Source organism: Alnus glutinosa, chromosome 9, assembly GCF_958979055.1.
Source record: "Alnus glutinosa chromosome 9, dhAlnGlut1.1, whole genome shotgun sequence".
In the NCBI taxonomy this organism is placed as follows: Eukaryota; Viridiplantae; Streptophyta; class Magnoliopsida; order Fagales; family Betulaceae; genus Alnus; species Alnus glutinosa.
Genome location: NC_084894.1, coordinates 7,221,138 through 7,236,330, shown reverse-complemented (window position 1 = coordinate 7,236,330; position 15,193 = coordinate 7,221,138). Strand labels below are relative to the sequence as shown.

General features: G+C 31.4%; 1 protein-coding gene across 1 annotated transcript; it reads right to left on the bottom strand.

The window, feature by feature from the left end:
- Positions 1-2,040: 2,040 nt before the first annotated feature.
- Positions 2,041-8,110, bottom strand: LOC133878298 (fatty acyl-CoA reductase 3-like). The gene is made up of 10 exons (XM_062316831.1): positions 7,977-8,110; positions 7,732-7,835; positions 6,569-6,771; positions 4,453-4,553; positions 4,042-4,234; positions 3,527-3,688; positions 3,292-3,373; positions 2,872-3,138; positions 2,283-2,413; positions 2,041-2,194 (listed from the first exon to the last, which is right to left on the bottom strand). The coding sequence occupies exons 1-10, from the start codon at positions 8,053-8,055 to the stop codon at positions 2,041-2,043; spliced, it is 1,476 nt and encodes a 491-aa protein (XP_062172815.1). The 5' UTR covers positions 8,056-8,110.
- Between the last annotated feature and the right edge of the window lie 7,083 nt (positions 8,111-15,193).

The window sequence follows — 15,193 nt, the reverse complement described above, 5'->3', positions numbered from 1 at the left end:
AATCCAAGCAACTTTGTAAATGTGTCGCTACTCCATCCACCTTCACACTTTAGATTATAAAGATCAATAAGTTCACTAAATATGCTGTGTTTTGTGTACCCTGACCACAATGGCTTCTCTATTTGTTTCAACAAGTCAAAAAATTTCTTGGCATCCTGAGCAGGACCTTGTTCCTCTTGGTGTACAACTCCAGCTTCCACACCCATTTGAGACCCACATTTATCTTCCCAATTATTGTGCATGGCAAAAACGTCATGCAATAGTTCTTGCATTTCACTGGAACCTTCAAGCATTGGCTCGAAAGCCATACTAGTGCAGGTTTCATGTATTGGCTCGTTGATAACGAGAGTGTTAGTGATGTGAACAACGCTTGGATATTGTTCCCCATGCATGACCCATGTTGTGTAACCCTGCAAAAACCCTCCTTTTTCCGACAGCAAATGGTTGTATACATCACGGGGGATTAATGTATTGTGAAAACAATACTTCTTACACAAGCACTTAATTTTTTCAGGTGTTTTTGTGCTTTGAAGTGCAAACTCAATAAAGCCCAAAACACGATTTCTAAACTCTTTAGACCGAGTAAGGAAAACTTTGAAAATTTCAGAACTAATTGGTAGGTAGAAATCGTGGGAATTGAAAATTTCAGAACTAATAATCGCGCGTGTTTCGAAATTTTAGGTTCACGTCACGTATTCCTGTAAGCGACATTAATTATTCACGTCCTTTCTCTATTCACGTCCTTTAGAGAAACGTTGTGAATTCACGTCATTTTTAAAAAGGTCACGTCCTTTACAAGAAACGACGTCAATAATTGACGTCGTTTATTTTGAAAAACGATGTAATAAAGTCAGTTAACGTCCTTTATTTCTAAACGACGTTATATTTTTATACTTTCTGTCCTTTATAAATAAAGGACGTTAAATTTACATTGTTTAGAAATAAACGACATCAACTTACAAATTAATGACGTTTGTTGAAAGTGACAAAAAAAAAAAAAAAAAAAAAAAAAAAAAAAAAAAAAAACCCCACATAAAATGTCGATTTTCTTGTAGTGCCATTAATCCAACCATATGCATTTAGATGGGACTTTAATTTTCAGTATTCCTAGATCACATGTTTAAATTTCTTTCTTGAACAACTCTATCGTCTATTCCTTCTAGAGATAATAATAATAATTAAAAAAAAAAAAAAAAAAAAAAAAAAAAGGGTCCAAATATATATGTACACGTTAGAATTGGATTTTCCTTCTTGCGTGGGTTTTCGCATCTTGTGGGTAAAGCAGACCGTAAGCTTATGCAGCCATTGTATATATTGCCTTTTGCCTTTTATTTTTTTTTAGGAGTAATTATAGGTACCATCTTTTTATTCTTTTAAAATTGATGTGATTTTTAAAATATTATTATATCAAAATTCAATAGTAATTCATTCCAAATCTAATTATGATTTTAAGAGCCAGGTCAATTTAGAAGGATAAAAAGTATGTTGCACCTATGATGGGTGCAAAGGAAGTGGCATTCCAAAGTAGAGAATGTAGGAAGAAATGATTTACACTGGTGAAGACGTCTATGGACGACCTTTAGTTTACTTACAAAGTTCAAGTCAAATTGGAAAGTTTTATTATGTTCCTTGATTTTGTCTTTTAGGATTACATGGGTATTTTTGAATATTAATTTACACTAGTACTCTCTCTATATATAAACCCTAAACTCAAATTAGGGTTTTAATAAGTTTGCATTTTGTGAAGAGAGCTTGTTACATAGCCAATTTTACGCAATTTGATCATGAAGGAAACCTCATCACTTGTGGGCATAAGTATCGATCATTGGTCAAAGTACATAAATCTTGTATTTTAATCTATTAATTTTCTTTATTTGCATTCTTCAATTTCGTTTATTTTACACAACAGTAACTAATACAGTTCAAGGAAGTTTAATTTCGTTTATTTTACGCAACAATAAATAACTAATACAGTTCAAGGAAGTTTCTAAAGATAATACATCATTCGTACATAGTGAAAACATAGAATCCTTAAAGTTATCATTTTAGTGCGTACTTTTTTAGGCCAGGAATATGAGTATTCAAAAGGTAGTCTTCCCAGTCAATGCAGTTGGGATCAAAGCCAAACAAATGTGCATCGACACCACTCTCACATGTCGCCATTCGTAGCTTTTCTGTGTTGGAGTCGTCAAATCTGTATGGAAATGAAAAGCTTATTATCATTGGATACAATGAAAGAACAATTGGTAAATTGTTTAAGCACCAAAATAAGTCATAAATACCTGCCCGTGAAGAACACATATGGTTTGTAAAGTTCAGCCAATCGCATCCCTGACTTTATCTTCTGCTTAAGATCAATAATCATATCCTGATAATTGTACTGGCAAATCACTGCATTCACTATTTGAAATACCTAGAAAATAAGAGGAGAACGTGCACTTGTGATCTTAAAACTCTTATAATTAGTCGCTTTCTCCAAAGCCAAATCAGTTGCAACAGAAAGTTTCTACAATGTGATACCAAGATTAAGGTCTTACCACATTTTTTTGGACAAAAATAAATGTATTTTCCTTTGACATATCAAGTTGATTACCATGCTTAGCCCCATTCATAAGAGCTTTCTTATTATGTTATTTTTCAATAATTTTAGTTTAAGCTGAAAAGAGGCTAAAAACATATTATTTTAACTTTGGTGGTCTGTATAAATAAGCTGCTTTCCCAATGCTTTTACACTATTTCTTTTGTTTTCTTTTCTTTTCTTTTGAAATTTAAAAATAGAAAACTGTTACTGAAAACAAAAACTAAACAAACACTAATTAAGCTTTCATTTTTCGTACATAATTTTAGTTATGGGATTATACTTAGACAAACCTTGAGTGGAAGTATGTATCGAATAACCATGTATGCACGAAAACTAGCCATACTGTTCAACACTATCCCCTTGCCGACTTTGATTGATTTTCCATTTTTACTAACCAACGGATTTTCAGTGAAGTACCGACGGATGAAATTTCTAAAACTTGAAAATTTTATTGGATTTCTCCAAGAAGACCCCACATGAAGGATGATCTCAGAAGACTGATTTGCACAAGCCACCATGGCCACAATCATACAATTTACCACCATATCTGCTGGTATCTGCATGAGTTTTAAAGTTAAATTCTGGAAGCTTACTTAATTAGCAAAATATATATATATGGACAAAAACAAGCGTACGTAGAAGCAATTACGAATAGATGTGCATGCGTGTAAATTTACTTGCATATATAGCAAAGAATGAATATAACTCACTATATCTAAGATTGTCTCACGATGGCCAAGAAAGCATTTCAATTTCCCTTTACCGTAGGCAACAATTACGCCGTCAAAGGTTCTGTAACAAGTAAACAATGATGAATTAAGTATGAAAAAAGAAAGAACGAACCAATTCTTTCTTTTTTTTCCTTGATCTACTCTTGTTGATTACTAAACAATATTTGATCTTTTCTAAAAATTGTAGCTACTATATATAATTATATATTAATACCTCACGCCTTCAATCCAACCAGAAAATGGCTCTTTGTAAGTACTAGATATCATGGTGGGACGTATGATAACAAGGGGCAGGTTCTCTCTAAAGCGTCCTAAGAGCATCTCTCCCATTGCCTTCGTATAGACATAGGTGTTTGGCCATCCAAATAGTTTTGCCCTTGCAGTTAATAAAATAAATAACAAAATAAATCAAAACAAAAATGCCAAAAAGCAAGTAATCAACTATGCACGGAAGAAAGAGACTATTAATTAATAGTATGCCATTTGTATGTTATTGACGAACTTTTCACTACAGGAGAATAGGTCTTTAGCGACTAAAGCATCAACAAACGACCAAAAAGTCGTCGTTGATAAGTACTTATGAGTGACAACATTTTGGAGTGCACGACCATTTTCTCGCACAAGATGTTTCAGTGGGACTATTACTATTTATAATTTTTCTTGAAGGATAACTTAAAAACAAAAATAAAATAAAAAATTAATTATTTGGTTAGAATCGATCATAAAAACCTTTTAATTCCAAGATCCTTCATGGCGGATGTGATGGCTCCGTCAGTGGCACCTAGTAGTCGCAGTTTGTTTAGGTACTCCTCCACAACTTCTTTCTCTGCTTTGATATCTAATCTTGAGGTTCCATTGAGCGTCTCTCCCATTTGAAATGGCCTCTCTAGTATGCGCCCCTTCTTTTCGCCGCACACATAGGCTGAATTTGAAAAACAACATCAATCATCGCCGGCGCTGTCAATTGAAAATACTGCACTCTTTACCAATAACTGTTAACCGCTTGTACAATCTTACTTCACAAGAACTTTAATCCTCCCTTTTTCTTTTTTCTATTTTTGGTTAAGTAAAAAAAACTTTAATACAAAACAGATTCAGTGCATGTAAGAAATAAGCAAGGCAAAATTTATTTCGACAAACCGGTTGATACATGGAGGAGAGCTTTTAAGTTGATACAATTCCTGGCAAAGCCCGAAACATGCAAAGCGCCAAATGTATTGATGCCCAGTGCCACGTCATATCTAAGAGAATGAAAAAGAAAATAATAATAATTCAAATCATCTCATCTCTAGTTTATGAACAATTATTAATTAAACAATATTGTTTTAAAAATTGAAACTGGTAAACTAATTCAATCAATCTAATCGATCATAAACATTTTATATATATATATATATTAGAGTAAAGTCTACATAAACCCCTCAAACTACTATCTAATTAACAATATCCACATAAACTTTCAATTTGGACAATGTTTCCCTATTGTGTGTTTTTACAAACCCCATCCCCCCGCCTCCCCCAAACTAGAAAAAATTGTCAATGTTCCCCAATAACGAAAATACAATTAATAAAAAAAAATATACATAACAACCAGGGGTAGTCAAATTTAAAAATTGAAAGAAAAGGTAAAAAGTTTTCATTTTTTTTTATAAATAATAATTTTTTTTTGAAAAAATTAAAAATAAAAAATAAAAAGTGTTTTTCAAAAAAAAATAAAAATTCGTTTTTTAAAATAATTTTTTTAAAAAAAAATATAAATTTATGGCGGTATTTTTGTCTTATTGAAAAAATTGTAAAGTCATTTTTGTCTTTTTGCTGCTTTATGGGGACATTGACAATTTTTTGATAGTTTAGGAAGAACATTGTCTCAATTGAAAATTTGGAGAAGACATTATCAATTAAGTGGTAATTTCAACTTTTAGGGGTATGTGAACTTTCTCCTATATTTTAACATAACTTATTCACTTATTAACTTAAGGTATGCATTAAATAATCTAAATCGTGTATTTATTTAATATGAATTTTTGATTGGTTGTTATAAAATAAAAACATTTTTTCAAAAAATTGGTTGCTTTCATAATTGGGCTAATTAATTACAGTTCAATCCAACTCAATTGAAGTTTTGCTGGATTCAATAAGGTTCAACTCAATTTAATTGATAGAATACTTAGGAAAGAGAATAGACCCAGTCAAACAAATTGTAAGTGCTCCTTATCTTACAAAAAATACATGTTTTTTTAATAGCATATGTTTCTCAATTTTAGTTTTTTTTATAGGGAATTAATTAATAAGAAAGCATGTGCTCCTGAGCTTCTCACATATATGCTTAAAAATACATGTTACTTTATTAAACTAATTTATATGAATTAAGTACAAATTAACCAGATTGTAACTAATTTATTTCCTAACGAAATTCAAAAAAGGACAGTGATCCCTTGCAATTGGGGATTCATTCTTTTATTTTTGTATCCTTTTCTAGGAATCTATTATTATTTTAAAATACCAAAATGGTTGTTGTTTACGGATTCGGCTTCTATGCAGTAGTAAAAACTACCGCATGGATGCTGTGAAATTTTGTATGGTCTACATTTTGCTATGTCTTAGACAAGCAATTAATTATATTCCACTTTTTTTGGCTATTTTAGATTGATTCACCACTCTCGTCTCTCTCTCTATTTCTGTAGGAGATAAGCACCAAATAAAAATGCCTCAACTTTCAACTCTTTTGTTTGGTCTTGCCCATGGCAATGGAGGTAAGTTGCCACTTGTGTTCCATTTTATCTGGGTTTTGTAACTTTTCTTACCCAGTTCGTATTTAAAAATAAAAATAAAAATAAAAAATAAAAAAAATTGGTTAATGGGTTTGGATTACAGGTGAATTCCTTCTTTTTTATGGGTTTTGTTTGTTTTTATTTTGTGTTCTTTTGTGTTTGTTTTCGATCTTCAACTGGGTAAGGAGAATTCCATTTTATCGAGGTTCTGCAACTTTTCATACCCAGTTTGTATGTTTTAATAAAAAAAAAAAAATGGATATGGGTTTGCATTATAAGTTGAGGCCTTTATATCTAGTGTTTACCTCCTACAAAAATAGATAGAAAGAGACGAGAGTGGTGAATCAATCTAAAATAGCCAAATAAACATGGAATAGAATTAATTGCTTGTTTAAGATGTGGCAAAATGTAAACCATACAAAATTTCACAGCATCCATGTGGTAGTTTTTACTACCGCATGGAAGCCGGATCCGTTGTTTACTACCTTTCATCAAAGGCCGTGGTAGCGGCAGAATTTAGGATGATGTCTATCTCTTTCCACATATCCTTTCTTCGTTTACAATCTTCGACTCCCAAATTCTCATAAGAGACATCGCCCGGAACCGCAATAATCTTTTCAGATATAAATGAATCTAGATTCGCACCCCACTTCTCTCGGACAACTCTAAATAAATCCTTTCCAATGACCTGGAAAATAATTATTAAAAGTTAAAAAAAATAAAAAATAAAAATAGAAGATTTCAAATAATATTAAATAAATTTTTTAATAAAACCTATTCATCAACTTTAAACGTCCTATTTTTTGGAATAATGGAGATAATGAAAATAATAATAATATTCAATTACGTCGTGAGTAAAGATTTTTTGGGCCTTGGGATTAGCATTGAGCAGCCAAAATTCCAATCAAAATTTAAAGGGACATCAATAGATTTTGATCTCAACTGCCAATTGGATCATACATGCATGAATTGACAAAAGAACTAATATATATTTTCTTGTGCAGGTTGAAAGTGTTAGATAATCCTATCATAAATATTAAAGTGAATTGGAAATAATTCATTTGACAAATCAGGTTTTATTTTTCTATTTTTAAAATTTATTTTATTGATAAAATCCTACCTATTATTAAATATTGGATTAGTCATATTATCAATTGAAATGAAATGTTAGAAAAACTTGAATATAAAAACTTAAATAGTAATTTTGCATTCCAAAATACGAGAAGAATCATTTTTAAATAAAAAAATAGAATATTAATAGTAATATATATATTTCACTTAAATTTGTCACATTTGGCTTCAAAATATATCGAGTCGGCCTTATATACACTCATATATGAGTGAGGTTGTTAAGCGTGTATATATATATATATATATATATGTGTGTGTATGAATGTAAAAAGGTTAAGTCACACATTGAAATATGTCAAATATGTGAGCGGTTAACATATGATATATAATTGGCCGGAATCAAACTCATATGTTTAAGATTATTTTAATTGAGCAGTATTTCATCGTATTATATTATAATCTTATTAGGAGAGCCCCCGAAAATATCAATCTTCCAATATATCACCCATATATAGTTGTTTGCATTTAGTACTTTCTTGCAGAGAAAAAAAAGAAAATGGGATATTATATACCGTACCTCATTATGCAAGCGTTGTGTGGCAGACGCAACATCTGAAGCTCTTATGAGAAGATAAAGCCTTTTGACATTTGGTTGCACTCTCAGTATTTTCTCCACAAAAGCTGCGTGCATGGATAGATTCAAGCAAAGTCGTTGCGGAGTAAAAATAAAATCATCTCTTAGAACAGATACACACGTACACATGCAGAAAGAAAGAGGTTCAGATCGAGGTATATATATATATTAATTTACACGTTACGTACCTTTTGCTAGAAAGCCAGTAGCACCAGTGACTAAAATAGTCTTGTTCTCAAGAAACTGGGGCATGCTTTCCAACTCCATGGAAAAGAAATGGGAGAGACAAAGAGAGATCTAGAGTAGTACGTTGGTGATCAATAATAACGTACTGTGACGATCTTAATTAAGCAAGCTAGGATCGTAGACAATTTCTTTGGCGAATTTGTGAGGTATGTTGGTTTGTATATATAGTATTGTTTCGCATCCATTAAGTAGCTAGATATTTGTTTCGCTCATAACAAAAAATAAAATAAAAATAAAATAAAAAAAAAAAAAGAAAAAAAGAAGAAGAAGAAGAAGATATTTGCACTTAAAAGCACCCGTACAAACATGGGTAAATCTATATATATATCTATAAATGCACTTCCCAACCACACACGTACATGTACATATCATTAATTTATTTCATACACGTACGTGTTGATCATGTGCTCTTTGTGGAGAAGAACCATTTCGATCTTGTCTTAAAATTTAGACGGCCAAGATTAATTTGATAATAGCATTTTTATAGAAACGACATCATCATCATCATCTACCAAAAAGCAAAACACAGACGTAATTGCCGCCTCTCCTGTCTACCTATATAACAACCATACAACCATACAACTTCTATTATAATATTGAATGATAACAAATATTCCTCTCTTATCCACCTATATATCTTCTAATGTATTTGTCTTCCATGTGTACGTTGTGCAATTATTATCTTCAACTATACAATTTCTCCTACCGTATGAATGGTATCCTGATCATAGTCTTTATTGAGAAGCTTAATTGTCATCATATACTTCTGCAAGTGAGATCTGTATGATCAAATACTATCTCAACAACCCCCTTAAACTCAACTGTAAAGGGTCTCCAATGGATAGTTCAATCGGCTGGAGACCACGCCTCATAAAGCGGAAGTCACTAGTTCGAATCTTCCCTCCCCCTCTTGTGTGGACATGTGAAAAAAAAAAAAAAAAAAAACTCAACTGTAAGAAACGCACGTTAAGTTTCGAGTGAAGAGTAAGAAACTGAGTAGAAACAAGAGGCTTGGTAAACACATATGCTATTGAGTAATTCTATAAGAAAGACTAGAATTCTCATTGTGTCCTCTCAAATGTTATGTGATTTTTAAAATCACAATTAGATCAAAATCTAATTATGATCATCTCAAATTTATTTATGATTTTAATAGTTATATGACATTTGGGAGAATACAATTCTTCTTATAGCATTAATTACCCTATGCTATTTGATCTTTGTTGAAGGGACGCCATCTGGCTTTGCAACAAGAAGAGTAAGTATATCTCTATTATTAATAAAGAAAGTACCAAAGCTTCCGGATACTTCTTGAAAATTGAGAGAGGGGAAGTAACTAGAAAAAGATTACAATTTGATTTTACTCTCTCTTTCTCATAAAAAAAAAACTTTAGAATATATTAAATATGAACTTTTGAAAAATAAAAAAAATAAAAAAATTGTACTATAATTTTTTCAACTGTCAAAATTTATTTAAATCTAGACTTCACATGCAACTTAGCCGAGTTGCAAATTGCACTTCTATTATTAATTTGCCGCACACGTTAGAATTGGATTTTTCTTCTTGCGTGGCTTTCCGCATCTTGTGGGTAAAGCACATCGTAAGCTTACGCAGCCATTGTATATATTGCCTTTTGCCTTTTAATTTTTTTTTTTAAGGAATAATATAGGTACTATCTCTTTATTCTTTTTAAATTGATGTGATTTGTAAAAATAGTAATTCATTTCAAATTTAATAATAATTTTAAGGGTCTCGTCAATTTAGGAGGATAAGAATATAATTGCTACCATTATTTTATTTTATTTTATTTTTTTCTTAAAGAGTGTAAAAAATGAGAGATTGTGTTAGAGAGATGAAGTATTGAACCTAGTCAGAGAATTAGTGAATCAAATAATTTTCTTTGTTAGTCAGTGCAGTTTTTAACTTTTTATTGCATCGAAGGCCGGCTTAGGATTTAAGTTAAATTAGGATACTTTATAATTATTTTTTCAAATTTGAAAGAATTTAGACATGTGATTATAAGAGACTACTTATGGAACTCACCTGACCAAATAAATATTGGGTTGTTCAACCACTTATCTGATTAGGTAGGTCCTATAAGTGGTATCTTACAATTACTTGTATGAATTCTCTCAAATTTAGACCAATAACTATAGAGGATCCTGATCTATTTTAGTCTTTACTTCCCACCATTTTTTCTACTTTTAGTGACCAAAAGGCTACAAAAGTGGGTCAATAAGGGTCATTTCATTAGTAGAATCAAATGAAAGATCAAAATCCCTTATTGAAGTTACCACCAAAATAGATTCCAACATTAATTTATTTCATTTTTACGGTTGGAATTAAAAGTTTTACCCAAGATAAAAATGGTTCTTAATTGTGGTAACTTCAAACCCTTTATTACATTGTTAGCTTGATAATTACTGGCAGACTTATCTTGGGTCGCTCTCTTAAACGTATATTAATCTTAAATGTTGAGGTACTTCCATGATTCCTTTGAGGCTTTGACCATTGGCGATCCCAATAAAGAAATAGTGTTTGGCATAGGAGCATATATTTATGAGCTAGTACAGCAACTAATAGTAACGGTAGGCAGGGCTCGATATTTTTTAGGGTTTAAGGCCAAAAGTTTAAGTTTTTTTAAAAAGATTTAAATATTAATTATTTTCTTAAAAAAATTATTCTTCTCTTTTTTTATATACAAAATCACTTATTAAGTTTAATATTCAATTTTTTCTAATATCTCATTTTCAATTGATAATATGGCTAATCAATTTAAGACCCATTTGGTTCATGGAATAGGCGCCTAAAATAGAATGATTAATCATTTGTTTAGCCATTTTTTTATTTAATATGGACCTATTCTTAAGAATAATTATTCTCATGGGAATAATTATTCTCTTTAAAGAGAATAGCTATTCCTAAAAAAATAAAAAAAAATAAAAAAAATAATATGAGTGGAATAGTTATTTTTAACGGAATAGACAACTTTTTTTCAAGAAAATAAAAATACAAAAATCATATTTTATTTTATTTTCTTTCAAAAAAAAAAAACGCATTGAATATGTGGGTGGACCACCTCAATGGGCAGATGGGATAAGGAGTCCCTTTCTACGTGCCTTTATGGCAACCACGTGAAAAGGTGCCTTCAATATTGCCTTTATTGTTGGAGTTGGTTGAACTTATTTGAAATTGAGAGAATATTTTTTTTCAATTATTAAGAGCTCATTAAAACGAAAAGATCTAGTAGTCCAAACAAGAAAGGATCGAATAGGATTTCTCCGTTTCAAATCAAAAGAAAATTATTTACTTTTTAGATTGGATTTCAAGTTGTTGTGTTTAATGGTGTATATAAAGATTAAAGTTAATGTTGGTACATTTATTAAAAATTTTAAATAATGTAAAATTATATATATCGTTAAATGCACTAATTTTAAATTTGATTATAAAATAAATAATACCTATTTTGTTTAAAATTAAGAAAATCCTTATCCAAACAAGGAGTTTTCTACTGATTGCAATCCCCTCAAATTCCCCTTAAATTCCCTTATTTGAATTTAACTGCTCATATTGTGTTTGTTGTCAACATGAAATAAATGTGAAATAAATGTTAAAGGAATTCAAAAAAAAAAAAACTCATGAAAATAGAGACGAAAATGCCCTCTCCAGGGGCCCCTGCTGCAATGTCAACGGTGATTGCTACGACAACCACGTCACCTCGGCGACCCCTTCCCCGACTAGCCGGTTGGGGAAGGGACAGGTCAGGATCCGGCCGTTCTAGCCGGAGAATGGCCAAATCTCGGCCAGCTGGTCGGAATCCGGCCGTTCTGGTCGGGGATCCGGCTATTTTTGGAATTTTTATGGTGAATGACATTTTTGTCTCTATTGTCATGAATTTTTTTGAATTCTTTTAGCATTTATTTCGTATTTATTTCATGTTGACAGTTGGCACAATATGAGTTGTTAGATTTAAAGAAGAGCTGAGATTTAACAATTTAAAATCTCAAATTATTGAAAGAAATTGGAAGGGATCCTGAAAATTGGTGTTTATGGCATCCGCATGAAACGGTGCCCGCCTATTGTCCAAGTTGGTTGGAATTAATTATAATGGTATTAATCGCTCATTTATCTTTCTATCATCTTAACAAGCAGTTAATTTACCTTTCAAAAAAAAAAAAAAACAAGCTGTTAATTTATCTTCAAATTGTTTAATTCTAATTAGCCACTACTCTAGCAACAAGTGTTTTACCTGTCCTCGGAGGACTATAGCCTAGGTACACCCTTAGGAGGATCAATTCCAAGCTTCACAAATTTCTCAAGCATTTTAACAACCTAGAAAAACAATCTATATCAGTAATTGTGCATGTTTGGTGATAGAATAAATATATTTTGAATATACTATTATTAATTTATATGTTGAAAATGAAGATGTAAAACTAAAGAAATTAATGAAAGTAAAATAAAAATTGTATGAAAAAATCATTGAACTCTTGAATAATAAAGCGAATATTAATCTGTCTTTTAGACAAATATTACATCTAACCCCAAGAGCCCCTCATTTGGCCTTTTTTATTCATTTTTTTAAGCTTTTAATATATATATATAGCAATGACAAGACACTGATGTGGCGCTGGGACAAGTGTCGAGTTTTTAAGGGTGTTTAGTGACGCTGACGTGGATAACCGTTAGTTTTTAGACGGAATAAGTACTATATCCGTCGACTTTAGCCAAAGTCAACGTACCATCTGCGATACAAATTAATAAATCATAGAGGGCAAAAAATAAAAGAGTTAAACTACACGGGACAAAAAGGTGTTTATCCCTAAAAAAAAAAAAGGACCAAAACTGTATTTTGATAAAACTTGAAAATGAAGCTTTTTCTAAAAAAGTAAAATTTGTAACTTTTCTACAAATCAAAGTTTTATTTCTCAACACAATTCCAAATATGAGCATACCAAGGCATGTGACTTTGAAAATTCCCAATTGTCATCAAAAGATCGTACACCTCATTGGATGCCAATGTCATGCGATTGGCACACTTTTAACATGGACAACAAATGGGCCCGTTTGTATTATCATCCCCACATGCAAACCTCAAAAACTCAATAACGTACACGACTGAAATACTCTGTCCACCGTCGATGCTTGTCGTCCCACTTTTGTCTATTGCTCAACTACTTCCGAAACCATGAAGAAGATGTGGAATAAATAAATGACAAATTTAGGAGAAGCTCTTTGAAGTGCTACATGCATGACATGCAAAACAGTCACCTTGAATTTGATGATGTATAATGACATGACACTTCATGCTTGTAACGTTTCACATTACGTGGACATGAGAATAGGTATGTGCTTATATGTATATTCACACTATTCTTGACACAACGCGTTTTAAAGCCGTGATGAGTATCGATCATATTTATTTTGGTACTGATCAATGATGTAAAGCAGAAAAGGCTGATGAGATTGTCTTAAGGTTGGTTGAAGAGCAAAAGGTGTGTGGTTCAGGTTTTAATTAACTACAGTCTGTCTCATATGCTGCTTAATTAAGTGTTGCTCGATCTTCACTTCACTTTACACTTTCTGCAGTATTCATAAACCAGGAATTTTAATTTTTCAGAAGGAGAAAAAGGAGGCCCTTAATTAATAAGATACTTCAGTTGGATGCTAGACATAAATTCGAAATGGAAATTGAAGAGATAAAAGGGAAACTGCAGGTGATGAAGCATCTTGGAGATAAGGATGATACAACAATTTGGACGAAGATGGAAGAAATGAATGGTGTATTTTTTTTATTTTTATTTTTTTTTCTGTTCAAGAAATGAATGGTGTATTGCAACAAAGAGTTGATGATCAAAATGATATGGAAGAAATGATCAATATTTATTTGTTGATTAGTTTACTTTTCTTTTTCTTTTTTTTTTGAAAGGAGTTGATTAGTTTACTTGATTTAACAATATTTATTTCTAGTTCATTTTCAATATTTCTAGATCCTAAAGGTGAAGAGTTTTTCTTTTGATAGTCTTGTAGGCAGGGATGGAACTAGCTAGAAGCTCTTATGGGTAGGGGCAGGGACCAGGAGCTAAAAAAATTTGTTGGTAAGGAACAGTAAGCTATTTATTTATTTATTTTTTACCTTTTTTTTTTTTTTTTTTTTTTGGGGAGTTGATGGGAGGCCATGGCCCTATCGCCCTCCTAGTTCCGTCCCTACTCGTAGGTTGCCAAGTTGAACAGTTTGTTATTTCAATTTTCATCATGGGAGAAATTATCATGCATGTGAAGTACTTGGGATTTATTTTTTATATGAGAGTTATATGTCATGCATATAAATTAGTAAATTAAATATTGGAAGCTAAATTAATGCATTAAGTATATTAATCATCTTTCCAACTAGGTTCAAAGACTATTAAGTATTTTTATAATATCACGTATTTATAAATATTATTTTCTAATACCTTATTTTCAAAAAAAAAAAACTATATTCTAAAGGAATCTTCGCCTTAATACTTTATTTTTAATTAAGTAAATATTCGAATAATTAAATTATAGAACCTTAATGATTTATACTCTAAAAAGTTAATTTAATAATTGTAATTAGATTAGACTTTTATCCTACATTTAATCTAGCTATTTTCTCACTATAGTTTAAGATATATGCATAGTGGCGGTGATCTGATAGCCATTGTGGGCCACCAAATCTGTCTGGTGGTCATCATGGACTGCCAAATCTGTTCGATGTCTGCCAAATCTCTTAAGGAGCCACCGCTAGGTTACCAAATCTTTCAAGCAATTACTAATTTACTGTGAGGGCACCAGATCTGCGGGGCAGCGGGGGCTGCCAGACGATAGTGGTTGCATGCCATCATGGGTTAGATGCCACTAGCACCCGCCACCTTTTCTAAAAAATAAAAAATAAAAATTAATAAACTTTTTTTTTTTTTTTTTTACACAGCTAACTTGCGGCCTTGACACCTGATTTTTTATTTATTTATATATATATATATACAACTGAAAAAAAAAAAAACAATTTTTTAAGAGTATTTTGTGTTTTATTTTTTGAGAATTGTTTATCGATTTCACTTTCAATCATAGGAGATACCTCGCTTATGGCATATACTCTCAAATAGTACATTCGTCAAGAAAACTAACAGAGTTCCA

Bases quoted from the DNA above. Each gene is read 5' to 3' on its own strand.
- LOC133878298 (XM_062316831.1), bottom strand. From the start codon at position 8,055: ATGGAGTTGGAAAGCATGCCCCAGTTTCTTGAGAACAAGACTATTTTA. The intron at 7,836-7,976 runs GTACGTAACGTG...CCATGCACGCAG, and splicing joins TACTGGCTTTCTAGCAAAAG to CTTTTGTGGAGAAAATACTG. The intron at 3,374-3,526 runs GTATTAATATAT...TACTTGTTACAG, and splicing joins GGTTGGATTGAAGGCGTGAG to AACCTTTGACGGCGTAATTG.